Source organism: Helobdella robusta, assembly GCF_000326865.2.
Source record: "Helobdella robusta unplaced genomic scaffold HELROscaffold_2, whole genome shotgun sequence".
Lineage (NCBI taxonomy): Eukaryota > Metazoa > Annelida > Clitellata > Rhynchobdellida > Glossiphoniidae > Helobdella > Helobdella robusta.
The window spans coordinates 4957818-4971692 of NW_008704083.1; the positions used below are offsets into that span (position 1 = coordinate 4957818).

At 35.1% G+C, this 13875-nt stretch overlaps 1 protein-coding gene across 1 annotated transcript in view; it reads left to right on the top strand.

Annotated features, from left to right (window-relative positions):
* Positions 1–12971: 12971 nt before the first annotated feature.
* Positions 12972–13875, top strand: part of HELRODRAFT_160431 (hypothetical protein) — a gene marked incomplete at both ends in the record, with an annotated part of 1744 nt that continues 840 nt past the window's right edge. Inside the window, 2 exons of the mRNA XM_009017390.1 lie at positions 12972–12978; positions 13734–13849. Coding sequence (XP_009015638.1) covers positions 12972–12978; positions 13734–13849 — 123 coding nt within the window. The remainder of the gene's footprint in view (positions 12979–13733; positions 13850–13875) is intronic.

Here is a 13875-nt window from a genome sequence, read left to right on the forward strand (position 1 = left end):
CGTGTGCTTTTATTGCTTGGCAAGTGATGATAAAGAAGATGATAAAGATGGTGAAGTAGAAGATGAAGATGGTGAAGATGACGACGAAGATGATGAAGACGAAGAAGATGATGAAGAAAACGGAGAAGAAGAATTTGATGATGAAGATGACGACGACGATGATGATGAAGATGATAGTGACAATGATGAAGATGATGATGAAGAAGATGATAATGAGGGAAAAGGAAAAGGAGGAGACAATGAAGATGAAAACGATATTAATAAAAAAACGTATTAATGATAAAGATGATGACGACGATAATGAATGATGAAGAAAAGTTAAAGTTTTAAATGGAAGTAAGTGTTTCCGTCCACCTCTTATTAAGTCATCGTTGATTAAATGGTTAAAAAGAATTATATTGATGGTATGGTGGTTTTTTTTGTGTACATATAAACTATATTGACCAATAACTTATCCTAATTTGATGACGATCATTTTTCAATTTTCACAAACAAATTATTTTAAAACTTTACGAACAAACTCCATGTAGCATTGATGCGTTTTTAAATATTTTGGGAAGTTTAAATTTTTATTCGAGTGCGATTACATGAATTTATTATAGTTAATTGTCGTACGTCGTAATTATTATGTACCCATTCTGTAAGATGAAATAATGAGAAAAATTTAAAAAGTCCTTTCCAATATGTCACTTTGTTGAATAAATCTTCTATTGCAATCACGTCAAATAACGAAAATTGTTATTAGTACTCAAATGTATTACAACTTTTTTCCATTTACGTCATTAATGAATATTAATCGGAATAATTTAAATATTTTTGGTCTAATTTAATAAATTTATTTAATCAAATAATTTAATTTATTTTGCTTTGGGTAAATATTATTTATTCTTTTATTAATATTTTAAATTTGTTACAAAAATATGTTATATTTTGTTTTTATTCGCTTGGCATCAATTGCAAGATTTGCAATCGGGGTTGAACCTGAGTCTGAGACGACTTTTCATCAAAGCATCATCTGACTGCTGCTGTTGCTGGTGGCCAAGCAGGCGCCCTGACTTCACTTTCGCGATTTCACTTGACTTCCAAATTTGTGACTTACACGACCTGGCTTCAATTCTAAATTCACTCTAACTATTAGCAATTCATTGTAACAAGATGCAACGCTATAAAACTTTTTACAAAAACTGATATGGACATTCCAATAATTTGCCAGCAAGTATCAATTTGTAACATACATATTTACATGGCAACCGTGATAAAACATTGACTGAGCTATTAAAACTACTAGTAACCTATTACAAAAAATTAATTTTTTTCAATCGAAAACTTATTCGACAAAATGAAGTTACTTCACTGCGTGACGTGTTTGCTGAGTAATTTGAAAATGAAATGCATATTGTCATGTATAAAAAACACTAGAAAAAGTTGCGTTCTATGTTTTAGATTAGTCCCTTGCTTGGAAAAATTTGTTCGACTGCGGGACACTTGTTTCTCATGCCCATAAGTTTAGACTGCTTGAATGTGTCGTCGTTTTGTTTTCAGAAACTTCAATTTGATTGCATTTTCAGTTTATAATTCACTTTTAAAAAAGGTGAACCGTAATTTTAAAAAAAGTGCCTTGACTTGACTTGGCACCTCTAAAGTCCACTGAGTCGACTTCATAGCAAAGACTCTCAGGTCAGGTCAGGCCAGGTCAAGCCAGGCTAGGTAAGGTAAGGTCAGGTCAGGTCAAGTCTAATTAGGTTCATAAAAATATTTTTATGTATCAAGCATTCGATAATTCAAAAAATCCTATCTTCAAAACAACTTAAATTAATGTTGCACATACGGCGAACATTTATTTGAAAGTAAAAAAGAACAAAAATTGCGAAAAAATAGTCTCTATCTTAAAGCAAACGTGGTTTTAATTAACAGAAACACCATTTGACATGACAAAACTTGCATGCAGACGTTAATATAAATATAAATATATATAAATGTATAAATAAATATCAATTCTCTAACCATGAACGTATTTGATCACATAAGTTTTTCTGTAACTATTCTGTTAATTTTCTTCTAATGAGAACGTTTAAAATTTATTTTCACGCACTTTGCGAGTTGTGAACAAAAATTTTATTTGATGATTAATCAACAAATTTTCTATCTTCATATATATTTTTTATCCTGAAACACCATTTATTGAAGTTTCAAATTCAAAATCGTTCTGGTGTGCTGGTCAAAAATTTAATTTCACTAGATTCTAACGAATAAAAAAGAATTTTCTGCATGGACAGCCACGATCGTCAAGCTAGACCTACTGCATCAAATCGTGCAATTTCAATTTTTACAATATTTTCTACGATTTTAACAACGAGTTGTACTGCAAACATTTGAATCGTTAGTTTTCATAAAAACAGTAATTTCGATGATGTTCCCACAGAAGTTCCTACAACCACTCCATTCCAACAACTATCTATTTTTAACCAAATAAAATTTTTTTTATAACTTCACCGGGTACAAATAATTTGTCTTTTTAGTTTTTTTTGTTCTCATGTTGTAACTCCTACTAACATTTTCAATACAAATGATAAAATCGCAAACATTTTGTAATTAATGCTACCAATGTTCTTTGCGGCACTTTTGTTACTACTATTTCAACTAATACTGCTACTACATTTTTTTCTACCTCCAGTACTGTTTTATTACCATTACATTTATAACAACATTAATGTAACCTTGTGATGCTGTTGTCAGAAACAGAAGCAGCTGTTCTAAGAATACTAATACCATTAGTAATTAGTAGTAGAGTGTTACGTAGTGCAGTAGTTGTGCATCTACTATCATCATAGTTACTACTACAACAAAGGATAAAACAATAGCAAGAATGCTACTCCTCCTCCTTCTACTACCGCTTCTACTACTTTTACTACTATAACAACAACATTAACAACAACAAAACAACAACAACAACAACTACTACTACTAATAATAATAATATTACTGAAACCACTGCTATTACTACTACTGCTATAGTAAACGCAACTGCCCATTTATTGGAAATTAAAACAAACACCACAAATAATAAGTTATTCGTCTGCTTTTAAAATGCTGCTACACACACACAGCTGAGTTTACTGCCGATATTTTGTTGAGTCACTTTACAGGAAAAAATTCCCCAATGAAATCAAGAGTACTAGAAATAATAAAATAATCTGGAAATAACTTCGTACCAGAAAAAAGTAAAAGTAGTAAATGTTTGTTGGATGTGCTAGCGACGAAGCGGAGCCATGAAAATAAATCATGTTCACTTTGATACGTGCGATGCTTCTATCGTCAATAAGGACGTTCAATCAATTACCCTTAAATCTCTTTACAGCCGGCTTCGAACTTTCGATTGATTAAAATTTCTGAAATGTACCTCAGGTCTACACACCCATGAATGTTTCGCTCATTTCATTTGATATACGTGTCCACTGTGCAGTGCTGATGTTACTTTTGTTTACGATATGATGATCATTATCTTATTTTTTCAGTTTTTTTTTTATAAAATAACACCATCTTTTTCATTTTAAATACTTTTATGTAAGAATTTTGATAAAATTTCAGAATTTTATATTTTGTTGTGGTCAAAATACTCTCTGAATGTTTGCTGTCCGTCTGGTGTCCGGCTGTACTACTGGAGGGATCGATATGATCGTTTGGCAACAATCCTGAAAATCTGAACAAGCAAAACTTTACTTCAACATTTTTTTTGGCTTTTAAATCATTTCATGAGACGTGAATGTTTGCATGGCAAAGATCAGCTAATGTTTGAGATTTGCAAACGCTTCAAGGCAGTTGTGGACTTGTGTGCTGGTTTTTTTTGGAAATAGTTTATTACTGTGAACTGACGTGTGCATGAGTAACGAGCGACCACCTGGATTGGCTGGTCGACGTTCGGGTAATTGATGCTCAAATTTACTTGCAGTTTCCTTTACAGATGTTAATTTTGTTGTTCTCATTTTACTAGTTTTATTTTTCCATGTTTTAAAATTATATGATTATAAGCATGGGTAATAAACGATTATCAAATGATGCTTACCAATGTTTAACATAATTTTTTCATTTAAAAAGTCAACCCCGACGCATTAAAATTCAGCAAATAAAAAATAAGTGGTAGCAGTGTGGTTGCTGAAAAATAAAAATATATTTGCTAAAATATGAAGAGGAAATAGCATAATGCTTTCGTTATGCGTTTGCAGACGACATGCGCAAGAAATCCTGCGCCAAACGATGCCTTTGCACATGATACATGTTCTCATGATACATGTTCTTATAGTATGTACTATCATGATATTTTTTAACGATACTTAGTCATATAATGTTTGTCTTTCTTTGCGCTGTTTGTTGACGTGATACCATTTCCTCGTGACGTCCGTCCAGCGACCGGCGGCATGCATGAATTCATTTTCACGTGACAAAATTTTTGAAATTGTCATCAATGATAATTTGCATTCATGCATTCAACAATTATTTTCCGCCACGTCATTCAATTTTAAATGCTATCTCCACTTAGAAATAGTCTCTGCTTTTCTCTCTCTCTCACTCTCTCTCTCTCTCTCTCTCTCTCTCTCTCTCTATCTCTTTTCTCTCTTTCTTGGTTTTTGTATTACTACTGCTACTGTTGCTGCTACTGCTGCTACTACTTTTGCTGCTACTACTACTGCTACTACTATTACTGTTCTGTCAACAAATACTACAAAAATTTTCACTACTATCATTATAATTATTAACCAAAATAAATACTCAATATATATTAAAATTTTATTTTTCTATGTTTCCTCAATAAAAAACCAAAATAAAAAACTTTAAATAAATTTCTCATCAGAGTGATCTTCGCGTTCTCCACTTAGAAATAATCTCTGCTTTCTCTCACACACTCTCTCTCTCTCTTTCTCTCTCTCTATCTCTTTTTTTTTGGTTTTTGTATTGAGTTCTTACAAATATTTCAAGGCAGCATGCTTGCACGCATCATGGAGCGTGGAGGAACAGTATGCGTGGAAATGGAAAATCATTTCAATGCCATGTCCATTCAACTACATCATCATTTCAAAAAAAAATCGCGTATTGTTCAAAGTAAAAAGTACACACACACACACACACAAACACAAACACAAACAAACACACACAAACAAACAAACGAACATGAATGTACATTTATATTTGAATGCAATCTTTCTTTGTTAAATAATGTAACCGCCGAAAAACAAGCTAGTGAGAGAAAAGTTAATCAGAAATGATGTCCAACTACCATCTGAAGTTTTCAAGAAACAAATTAAACTCCTCAAATAAAAAACAAACAAACAATAACTAAGGAACGAAAGATTTGTTGAACGATTAATTGGTATTAATTAACACATACTCAATGAATGTGACAACGATAGATATCCTATTTGTTTACATTTGAAATTTAATTACACGAAATAGCTGAAGAGATTAGCTTGGACATTCTCTCTTTCTCTCTCTCTCTCTCTCTCTCTCTCTTTCTCTTTTTCTCTGCCTATCTTTCCCATGACGATCATTAGCATAAAAATCAAGAACATTGAATGGTGTTGAACCATTTATTTAATGGTCTACTTCTTATTCACATTTCAATGAGTTTGTAATTTTATTTGGAGAATAAATTTGTGAGGATTGTTTGAGGAAGAATTTTATAATCAAAGTGATTAAATGAACGAGCTAGTGAAAAAAGAAATGAATGAACGAAGGATGGAAGAATGAATGAGTTGCTTCCACTCAGCACTTATCTCCTTTTTAATATCTTACATCATTGTTTCGTTACCCTGCTCAATACTTATATTAATTTCCCCACGAACGAAGGGAATAAGTGATGGTGACGATGATGATGATGATGTGATAGTGCTATGATGAGGATGATGATGGTTTTATGATGATAACGGTGTTATGATGATGATGATGTGTTGGTGTTATGATGATGTGATGGTGTCATGATGATGATGATGTGATGTTGATGATAATGATTAGGATAATGAATCTGCTGATGAAGACGCTAGAAATAATGAAAGTAATGATTAAATGGTGATGATGGTGATGATGATGATGATGATGAAGTGGATGACGAAAAATGGTGACTAAGTGATAATGATATAAAATTAGATTATGACTTTGGTGTTTGTATCTATGTGATTTATCTCAGTTCTAAGAAGAACAGCAGCATTGACGATGACGACGATGATGACGGTGATTGCAAATATCTCCAAAAGCAAGAGATCTGCAAATAATATATCAAGAATTTATTATATAAACCAAAAACCATTATTTAGAAGGAAATGATGATGAAGAAGATGATGAAGATAACTACAATGATAATGATCAAGAGGGCGTCAGTATTGAGGAGGATGATTTAATGTTAGTAATCATGTTGGTTGATGATGATGCTCTTAATCGCGATGACGATGATGATGATGATGATGATGATGATGATGATGAGGATGATGAAGATGAAGATGATGATGATGATGAAATATCGACATGAACGCATCTGCTTAATGGTAGTTATTAATATTTTATACAAATGTCAACTTTACAAAATTCTTCCGTCGTTCAGACTTCTAAAAATTTTTTCCATTAAATAGAGTCGAAATTTTCAGAAAATATTTTCGGTAACTGAAAACGTAAACTGTAAAATACGTTTACGTTTTCAGTTTCAGTTTCATTTTCAATGAGTATAATGGAAAAACAACAAATGATTTAGCAAATAAAACCACATAAATTAATGTTACTATTTTTGTATTTTTGTGTTAAGTAATTCTTATTAAATTGATTAATTAGAGAGTTCAGCAAAAAATTAACCAATAATAAGAGAATTTTAGACTTTTTCATTAAATGTGCGGCTGAACGAACCACACGAAACATTGTTATAAACAAAACTATGATACATAAAATTTGATTGATTGTTTGGTTGGGTGATGTGATGATCAACAGATTTTGAATGATGACATCACACACAGTTTACATTCAATTACCATGTGCACATTATTATGAACAAGAATGGTCCAAATGAATTTCTGTTAAGATTAACTTTATTAATTTGATACATACATATACACACTTACATGCACACATACATGCACAGACATAGTTAAATACATTTATACACACGTATACATACAAGCATAGATACCTACTGATTTTGAAAATTATTTTTTTGATCATTTCCCCAACTTGATTTGTTCATTTCATCTGTCCAAGATAATTTTATTTATTCATTTAGCGTCTAAAAACGAGAGAAGTCCGTGATTGTTTGGAGTGATTGAATGAAAAATTGTCATGGTCGGTTGTAGTTTTTGTTGGTTTTGTTGCTACTTTTATTGGTTTGCTGTTATCATTGTTGTTGTGAATATTGTTTATCTGTGGTTGTTGTTGTTGCTGTTGTTGTTATATTGTTGTTGTTGCTATCGTTGTTTCGTATTTTCAATTCCATCTATTTTGTTCGTTTGCAAAATTACGTAAAAACTTTTCTGAGCGATGCAACTTAAAAACTTTTTTCTCGCGAGTGCATCGCTTGTAGAAATAATTCCTGGCAACTTCTTTTCCAACCGACCTCCAACTGACAGCTGGAAAGTCTTCAGACTGGTTGAAAACGCGAGTTGGTCGGTGAAAACAACGGAAAAATTTATTTTTGTTTGTCTGAGCGATGAAGACCTGCTTGCTCATATATTGATGCTTTTTTCGTTGTAGTGGCTCCTCATTTAGTAACAGTCGTTAGATTGATGCAAACCAAACTATAGACTGCACAGTTAGCATCTGCACACTACAACATAGGTACATACACATTTACATGTGAATCAGGTAGGCTGAAGCAAGTATTTGAAAAAAATATTTAGAGCAAGCGTTTGAGGCAAGTCATGACGCAAGAGCAACCGACGCGAGGCATGATGAGACTTCGACTGTCTCAGCTCACTCGTCTCTCAATTAATTTATGATGTCAAGATATTGAACAAACTGATTTATAGAAACAAAATATTTTAATTAAAGAGATCATATAAAATAAAATTGAATTGAAAGAAATAATACTAGAAAGAGAGGAAAGATTTATAGTAAATAACTGAAAAAGCTAACTGACATGTAAATAAAAAATCTGATCGTTAAAGTGAAAAAATGAATAAAAATAAAAGCAAAAATAGATTGTATGAAGGAAGAAGTAGGAACCAATATAAGATGAATGAACGTCCTAGCAATCTAACGAATAAATGTTTGCTGAAATGAGCGAATAGAGATTTGAGTGCAACAATAAAAGCGCCACAACCCAGCCTGTATATCCATCACTAAACATTCATCTGTAGGTTGTTTCGAAATTAAAAATTCATTGATTCAATAACAAATCAATGTTTCTTTCAACATAAATGACAACGAAAATGTTCACGAAAAATGGTAAAAGACTACCTACCACTAGCCTACCACTTCAATTCAAATTCACGTTCCATTCTTTTTTTGAAAAACGTTTATTAAACGTCATTAACGATTAATAACTACAACCGGGTCTCCGATTTTAAAATTTAAATAAAATTTTTGACTCGAATCAAGAGGAACTATATTTTGACGGTGAATAAATTATATATTTGTACAAATTCTCACACGTGTCAAACAACTATATTCACTGCAACTGCAACCACAACATCCGATCAGCACCTACCTTATAATTTCTTTTAAGGCACCCAAAAGAATACACTCACAGACGATTTTATGGATATTCGTTTTAATGAAGTTATCTATTCCAACGAGTCATTAATCTCCATCACGCACATAAACTGGAATCTCTATAAAACAAATATAAAACATCGCTGCATGATCCTCTCTGGTGTACTCTATAACTTATACACGCTCCTCTACTCCTTTCAAAACGCTCCGAATCGCATAATGGAGAAATGATGGAGAACATAACATTATCGCTGATAGCTGTGATTTTGGTGGTGGTGGTGGTGGTGGTGGTAGTGGTGGTGGTCGTCGTAGTGGTTTTGATGTTGGCGGTGGCAGCAGTTGTAGTGTTTGCAGCTGTAGTTAATAAAATCTTCCTTAATTCCCACAGCAGCATCAGCTTCAACCGTTACGTCACAACAATTAGTTGACATTCGAATGCCCTGAAACGGGCATGAAATTATTTTCTACAGATTTATTGAAGCGAGAGATTTCAATGGCGTCATCATAATATATATTTTTTATTATTCTTCTTTACAGAAAATCAGATCCTGAATGACGTGCGAAAACATTATTAAAATAATGATAGTAATGAAAGACTCAAACAAAATGTATGTTTGGAGTTTACTGAGTTGATTTAAAGATTGTAAAAACATTACTTTGTGTTTGAAACTAATAGGATGATCAAGTTATCATGAGAGTAGGAAGCTGAGAATATCTTCACTCTTGTGCGAAAACAAAGAAAAAAACAATATAAAGACATAGAACCCCAAACATTCATGCTTGTCAACATACACGTGTACATATGCATACATACATACATACATACATACATACATACATACATACATACATACATACATACATACATACATACATACATACATACATACATACATACATACATACAATCAAATTTAGTCAGACGCTTGGCTTTTGGTGTCATTCGTCAATAATTTGGTTTTAACAACATACATACATGCATACATACATACATACATACATACATACATATGTAACGGGTTCGATATTAACTAAACGCAACGACAGATATATTATTAATCCTCCTTTATTAAAACCTAACTAAATAATTAATCGAATAAACCAAATTAACGAAAATGCAACGATACAATAACCAACTTTACTAATGTCGACTCCGGCACAAGAGCCGCAGAAAAGAAAGATAGTTAACTTATTTGCGTAGGCTATTTATAGGCATGCAGGGTGCTCTCTCCTAGGTAAGCGCTTGTACTTTGGTCTAGTAATCGACCCACGTGACCATACGGCGCTCTCTCCTAGGTAAGCACACGTGCTTTGTGCTAGTACTTATTTCACGTGATCATGTAATGGAACAATTTCCATTACATACCTCCAACGCCTAGGAGGATGAATGTAACATTCATCACACATACAAAAATAAAAACTAAACAAAACAAAAATCAATGTCCAAAAATGCGATAAATTTTTCTTGACTTTTATATCCTGGAGGAAAATTTGGCAACCTTACGTGCACCTGGACGATAATAGAATTGTGTATTATACTCTTGATTTTGGATAAGCAAATCCATGATCGGAATTTTAGAATAGCCCAAACTGAAGTAATCTTTGTGCCTCTTTAACTCGGGCATTGTATAGTCTGGCATTGGCACAGCTTCGCATCTGATGTTGCTGGTGATGTTGGCCACCACTTGACTCCTGTCTGACTCTGGTCATATAATTCATTGGGGGCCTGTTCGAGTAAAAATGAGGTTGCATTTGACTGTTGAGATGGAAGCTTGGCCCCGAACCGAGAAGGGGCTCAACTTTGAAATCCTCCAGTCTCTGATACTTGCTGAGCCATCCCCTCAACCTGCCATCGACCAGCACATGTTTCCTTGAATATTTGAGGAAAGCCCAGAACTTTTCCAGGCCATATAACTGGCCATTTTAATAATCTTTGATGGTTTCCTCTTGGAAGTGCTCAAGCAAGTCAGGTCGATATCTTTTCTCCAAACCATAACTATAGAACCGAAACAGACATTCCAAGCCATACCTGAACCCTTTATTGGCATCTTCAATGGCAAGTTGCCTGAACTCCTCGTACATTTTTTGGTGAAAGTGGTGACGAAGAAAAAATGACCAAAACCTGAAAAGAGTGTTCATTTCTGTAGACTGCCCGATCCCAACCTTCCGACGATCTTTGAGGCATTTGGCTCGGTAAGAATTGTACTTGTGCCAGGTGAAGTTGTTGTCCTTCAGTAGCTCATGGGATGGGTGTTCCAACGTTACACACGCCACTGACAAGCTTTTTGAAACTGTGTGACTTCTTTCATTGGTTGTCGACGATGCTAAGGACGCGTATGTTGACGGAAATTCTACTGGAACATGTCTTGATGTCGACGGCTTCGCAGAAGTTTTGAGGCTCTCCGAAAAATTCTCGGCATTGGACGATCTGGGTTGTAGAGTCTCACCCAAAGATTTATGATCATATTTTGAGGAGCTGATGTTGTCAATACTTTTATAATTTGTTATTTCATCATTAGTTTGTTCCTGATGTTGTTGCGGTTGCTTTTTTGACTGCCTCTGCTGTTGACGTTTTTGTTGTGGTCTTTGTGTTTCTTTGTTCGTTTCGCAGCGCATGACGTTTCTAGTGGCCGTAGGTGTATTTCTATTTTTCCATGTACAGTGCTTTGCAATATGACCAATCTTCCCGCAAGAAAAACAGGTTTGTTTGGGTGAAGCTGATTTGTTGTTGCTACTTCTATACATCTGGTGCTCATTTTCTCGAAATGATTGTATCTGATTGATACTCTCCGGTATACATGTATTGTCGCTCGAAACTTTCATGTTCATGGCAGTTTCATATTTGTCGATCGTTTGTGCCAACACGTCAGGACTCATCCAGGAAGCTGCTTGCTCTTGTGACAAAATAAATTCCAGAGTACGTCTTGATATCAACTCTTTCATTCTATCTGCACATATCAATTTCATTGCATCTTCTAATCCCGTAATGTTACGGTTTTGAAAATAGTGGTTCAGCGTGCCGTATAATTTCGCCCCGAAACTCGTGTACGATTCGCTTTTCTGTCTTCTCAGGGCGAAGAATTCATCTCTCAATTTTGTCGGGTTTAACCTGAACTCCTGCAGAATGAGTCTTTTAATTTCGCTATAATCCTTCAGACCGTCGGCGGAAATAGTATGCAACCACGTTTTGGCCTTTTCGTTCAAACTCATTATCAACAAATTGGCTTTAATTTCTCCGTCTACGTGATAGTTTCGAAAAATTTTCTCTACGTGTTCAAAGAATGCAGGAATATCTCTTGGCTCTAACGGACAAGTTCCTATCAGATGTTTTAACGACTCCGCGAAAAATCGAGTCTGTTGCATTAGTTTTATCGTGTTATTATCCTCACTAGCATCATTGGCCACTCTTCGATTATTCATACCTTCTACCTCTAGTCGTCGAATTTCTAATTCTTGACTCTTAAGCCTGAATTCGGCTTCATCTTTTTCACGCTGTCTGGCCATCTCTGCTTCATCTCTTTCACGCTGTCTGGCCATCTCTGCTTCATCTCTTTCACGCTGTTTGGCCATCTCTGCTTCATCTCTTTCACGCTGTCTGGCCATCTCTGCTTCTTTGAGCTTATATTCCCTCTCATCTTTTTCTCTTTGTCTACCAATCTCCGCTTCTCGAAGCCTATACTCCATTTCTAACTGTTTCCTTTCGTATAAGGTCAATCCACCTTCAGCATCTTTCGACACAGCGCCCTCCGCCGCAACACTGCATGGAGAATCAGCGCTGTCCGCCAAAATTGTTGCCCACGTTTCTAACAGCTGTGATCGGCTCATCAATCGTACACTGGCTTCGTCAATTGATCTCTTCAGTAGCTTCCTTGTTATTTGTTCGTTCGGCAGACGTTGTAATTTATGTTGTTTCATCTTCGTCAATCGATCCATTATAATTCTGAATTCTCAACTTACAACAAACGTACAACAAATGTAACAACTTATAACTAAGTATTTAATTAATCTTTTTATATAAATGTCAAAACGTCCTATTAGTTATTTAATTAATCACCAATTAAATAACTATCCCACTTCTGACACCAATGTAACGGGTTCGATATTAACTAAACGCAACGACAGATATATTATTAATCCTCCTTTATTAAAACCTAACTAAATAATTAATCGAATAAACCAAATTAACGAAAATGCAACGATACAATAACCAACTTTACTAATGTCGACTCCGGCACAAGAGCCGCAGAAAAGAAAGATAGTTAACTTATTTGCGTAGGCTATTTATAGGCATGCAGGGTGCTCTCTCCTAGGTAAGCGCTTGTACTTTGGTCTAGTAATCGACCCACGTGACCATACGGCGCTCTCTCCTAGGTAAGCACACGTGCTTTGTGCTAGTACTTATTTCACGTGATCATGTAATGGAACAATTTCCATTACATACATACATACATACATTCAACTGGGCGTTGGGGTGAAAGGAGGAGCAGAGGCGGCCGTACATGCGACCCGTAAATTGGTTCTGGACTTACCCGATAAATGGGGTTTTTTAAAAATTGACTTCAGGAATGCCTTTAATACCCTGAGGTGAGATTCGATGCTGGAGGCAGTCAAACGGCTCTGTCCCCAAATTTACAATTACTGCCACTCCGCATATGGCCGAATCTCTTCTCTTGGTTATAACACCTGGGTGATGGAATCGTCCGAGGGGGTGCAACAGGGTGACCCTTTGGGGCCGATGTTGTTTGCTCTGACCCTACACCCGGTGTTGGAAAAATCTCTTTCAAAATTCGTTTGCGGCTACCTGGACGATATCAGTTTGGCCGCCGAGGGTGCAATTTTAGCTACTGATTTCCTGTCTTTAAAAGACAATGCCTCCATCATTGGGCTTGAGCTTAATATTAAAAAATGCGAATTGTACGCAAACGACTCTTTCGAAATGCCACAGACACTGGCGGAAGTGCCCTTAGTGTCTGAGGCATCATTGAGCTTCTTGGGCACCCCATTGATGGAGGGTGAGTTTCAAAACACTTTTTTTAATAAAAAACTCGCAGAGCTGAAATTCGCCCTCGACCGAGTGTCTCATCTTCCGGTCCACGACGCGCTGACCATCGTCCGCAACGCCCTTAGTTTGCCTAGATTGATGTACTTCCTTCGTACATCCTTCTCGGTTGATGCATCCATTTTGGGCGGATT